Here is a 3,885-nt window from a genome sequence, read left to right as displayed (position 1 = left end):
CTTACAGAAAAATTAGAAATGAACCCAAATAAAACAGCCACAAAGCTATAAAATGGAAGGTTTTTGTGTTCCCAAGCTTGAAGTATGTAATGAACCATGTGTGAGTACCAGGGGTGTTGTTCTGAGAGCCCAAAGGCATCTTGAGGCACTGGTGGATGGTGGTGGAGAGCAGTGGATGGTGGTGGAGAGCACCACAGCCAAGGAGGTTGGTGGGGCTTGTGGAGCAGCACCGGGTGCTCGCAGGCAGGGAGGAAGCTGCCTGCCAGGAGGTAATGTCTGGTTCTGACAGTTGCTACAATTTGTAACAGGAAACCATTTTAGCAAAGGGGTGAAGAAGGAAACAGAAATTTGAGCGTGCAGGGAGAGGGCTGCTTGAGATTTTTATTTTTTTTCTCCAGTCACTTATTTCATGGTGCTTCAGCTGCAGGTATAACCAAGCCTGTTTCTCAGCTGCCTGGTACCTTGGGGAGGCATTTGTGGAGGTGGAATGGGTTTTACCAGGTTCATAAGTATTCTCACAGCCTATGCATGGTGGGCAGCAATGATGATAAAAAGCACAGCAGCAGACTTGTCCCTCTCATCACCCAACATGAAGCTGCCCCAGGACTGCACACAGCATGCACCTCCCTTGGCTGTGGTCCTTGCTGAGTGCATATGTGTCTATGTATGGATGTCCTGAAGCCATTATCCTTCCATGCTCCCAGTGCTGGAAATGAAAAACAAACTTAGATTCTTGGAAACAGTGACTCAGTTTTAAAAAACAAGGACCTAAGGGATTTGTAGGAGGTAATCGGTTGAATATGAGCACCTATGGAGCTGCTGTTGCGACCAAAGGAACTGGTGTGATTGTACGCAAGGAGGGAGCCTACACTGCTGTTGTATCTGGTGTTGTGCAGACAATGCTGGAGCCTCGTGTCCCTCTATGGTGTCTGCACTTCAGCAAAAAAGTTGCAGAATTGGATCAAGCTTAGAGAAAAGCCAGAGATGATTAAAGGATTGGAAAATACGTTCTGTAACAAGGCAGGCAAAGAGCTCAGTCCACTTGTCTGAGCTAAAGCGAAGGTTGCAGGGTGTTTTATTGAAATATGTGAGTATCTTGATGGGAACTTTGATAATAGAGAGCTCTACTGTCTTGCAGATCAGAGCGATAAAACTCAATGGCTCACATTTGAAACCAGACAGGCTCTGAGTGGGGAAAAAAGCACTGGGGGAGGCGATTTGCTAATCGAATGACATGTCATTATTGAAAGCAAGTTCTCTCTCTGCAAATGTTTAAATGCAGCAGGGTGTTTTTCTAGGAGACCCAAGCTCTAGGTCAGCCACAGCTATTGCACATGGATTAGGTATTAACTGGGGGAGCCCTGTGGCTGTGATTATACAAGTGCTCAGCCTGGGTGACAGCAGCCATCCCTCTATGCTTGTGCTTTTACAGCAAAGGTGAATGGCAAAGGAGATAAGGGACATAGAGGTTCCCATTCGGTAAGTGCCAGTGAGCTTTCAGAAACATTTCCCTTTGCTTTTCATTCCTGGGGAACTGGCACTGTTGGCAGCTCCACGGCAGGCCGGGACTGGGCGGGGGACACACCGCATGTGTGGTAAAAACAGGGGAAATTTTTTTTACCAGCAAGTTCTTTTTGCTGGTTGCAGTGCCACAGCCTGCCTGCGCAGCACTCGATCCTTTCCGGTTCACCTTTGAGAGTGCATTTTGTTATTTACAGTTTCCAGCGCTGTTCATGTGTGTGAGAAGGAGAGAGCATGTGAGTGTTGACATCGGTCATACTTTTCTAATTGTGCTGTTTCAAGAGATATTTTTGATAGCGCTGCTTTGCATTTCAGAGAGCACGTGCTTTCACTCGGGGCTGCTAAAGCTGCACTGCAGCACCCAGCTCTGCTCAGTCTTAAGCAGTTTTGCGTAGTTAAGCAGAGAAGGGCATGGGTGGGTAGTTGTGTTCCTCTTCTGCATTCTTACTCTGCTGCTGAATCACGGAAGGAGAGATGACATAGAGATGTAGGTTAAACACATAAGAAAAGGAAAACAAGATAAACTGGGATCATGTCTGCTGCAGTGCCAGTCAGTCGTGGTTCTGGTTTTGTCCCTTGGCACTTCCCCACTTGCTCTTCTGTCTGCTGTCTGTCTATCACCCTCTCTTTTCCTTTGGATTTAGTGTGGAAACTGAACATCCAGAACCATGACTACTCACGTCACGCTAGAGGATGCCTTGTCCAACGTGGACTTGCTGGAGGAGCTGCCTCTGCCAGACCAGCAGCCATGCATCGAACCACCTCCGTCCTCCATCATGTACCAGGTACCTTCAGCTCCCGAGGTGGTGGGACAGGGAGGGTTGTTCCAGTAGCTCGTGCAAAGCACAGGGACACATGGTGCTATGAGAACTAACTGAAAACATCCTGGGTTCACCATGTTTAAGGAAATGTTCAGAACAGATCGAGCCACAGATCTGTTCCCAAAGGCTTTAAAAGGAAAGCGCTAGAGATTGGTGAAAGGGATCTTCAAGGCTGAGCAAGACGTAGGGAGGTTAAAAATGAGGACCAGAGTGCATGAACGGGTAAGAAGCAGGAGATAAGATTTGTGATAACAGCAGAAAGTTCTCAGTGATGTTTTATTATGCACATATTTTTGTGCTTCCTTTTTATGGTAGTGCATGCATCTAAGTAGGTCAAAATAAAAGTTCTGCCTGACTTTGGCCGGCCTGTGCCGCTCGCACAGCTGGAGCTGCCGGTCTGGGGAGCTGATGGCATGCAAGGGAGGGCAGTTGCTAGAATCACTTCTCTGCCTCGAACAACCACAGATTTAGCTGCAGCTGCACTGACCAAGCAAAGCTTGGCATGAGCCCAGGGCAAGGCTCAACCTCCTGTATTTGGATCCGCAGCAGGATGCCTTGGCTGCTGGGCCACCACGCCCTACCCTACAGCACACACCCAGGGTTAAATATAATATGGGGTTACTGTCTCCATCCTGCCACTCCTGAATTCATGACTTACCCATGGCAGTGAATAAATGCACCCGCACAGTGATTGCTGTGCCATGTATGCAAGGGTCTGAAATTACAGTATCTCTTTCAGCAGGTCAGACTGTGGGCTCGTTCAGTAGCGTTAGTATCTCTACAGGTTATCAGACCCAAAGGCAGTTCTGGGCTGCTCAAATTTCAGCTTTCCCTAGAAAATCTTGATATTGTTTTTGCTTCTCACTTCTTTAAATAGTTTTTACTCTTTGCTGGCTTGTGTCCTGTGAGAGGCTCAGGGTCCAGCTGAGCCTAAAAACCTCCTCTAAACTGCATCTAAATACATTGGCCTAGCTTGTTTCCTCCTCATGCTTGGTTTGTATGTAGCCCTCTCCCCTGCTAGCCATAAATGCGTTTGCAATCTCAGCTTTTGTTGTCACATTAGTCACATGCGATGTCCTGGAGGCACTAAGAAGAGTAGCCCTGTGGCCACACGTCCGCGCTCTGGCTTTTCCTACTCAGGAAATCAGTTCTTGAGGTGAGCGTGGTTGCTGCAATGCTAATGTCATTGCAAGGAGCAGCTCTGGGTGCCTGGGACTTCTGTACACTCCGCCCTCCAGCAAATGCCATCAGCCAGCCTTCATGAAGGAAATTACCTGAAGGAAATTACCTGAGCACAGAGCACGTGAATGGGCACTCGGTGCAGAGGCTGAGGAGCTGCTTTTATCATCCCCCACCTTGCTCTGCACTTTCTTGCTCTCCTGTCCTGACCCACAGCAGTAGCTCAACTTCCAAAACAATTGTTCCTCCCAAAGCATCTGCTTGCAAGAGCAACACTAGTGCTGATAATAGCATCTGGATGAGTGCTGACTTTCGTATTTATGTTTTCCAGACATCTCGTTCCTTGCCCTTTCTGTGTGTTTAT

At 47.9% G+C, this 3,885-nt stretch overlaps 1 protein-coding gene across 4 annotated transcripts in view; it reads left to right on the top strand.

Moving 5' to 3' along the window:
* Positions 1 to 2,189: 2,189 nt before the first annotated feature.
* The window catches only part of LOC104522964 (cytoplasmic FMR1-interacting protein 2), a 43,782-nt gene continuing 42,086 nt past the window's right edge, over positions 2,190 to 3,885 (top strand). For all 4 annotated transcript variants that reach the window (XM_029084356.1, XM_010165393.1, XM_029084357.1 and 1 more), the window contains exon 1: positions 2,190 to 2,306. In XM_029084356.1, coding sequence (XP_028940189.1) covers positions 2,190 to 2,306 — 117 coding nt within the window. The remainder of the gene's footprint in view (positions 2,307 to 3,885) is intronic.

This window comes from Antrostomus carolinensis, unplaced genomic scaffold (genome assembly GCF_000700745.2).
Source record: "Antrostomus carolinensis isolate BGI_N321 unplaced genomic scaffold, ASM70074v2 scaffold13663, whole genome shotgun sequence".
NCBI classification, from domain to species: Eukaryota; Metazoa; Chordata; class Aves; order Caprimulgiformes; family Caprimulgidae; genus Antrostomus; species Antrostomus carolinensis.
The sequence above is the reverse complement of the archived record's forward strand: the minus strand, read 5'-3'. Positions and strand labels throughout refer to the sequence as shown.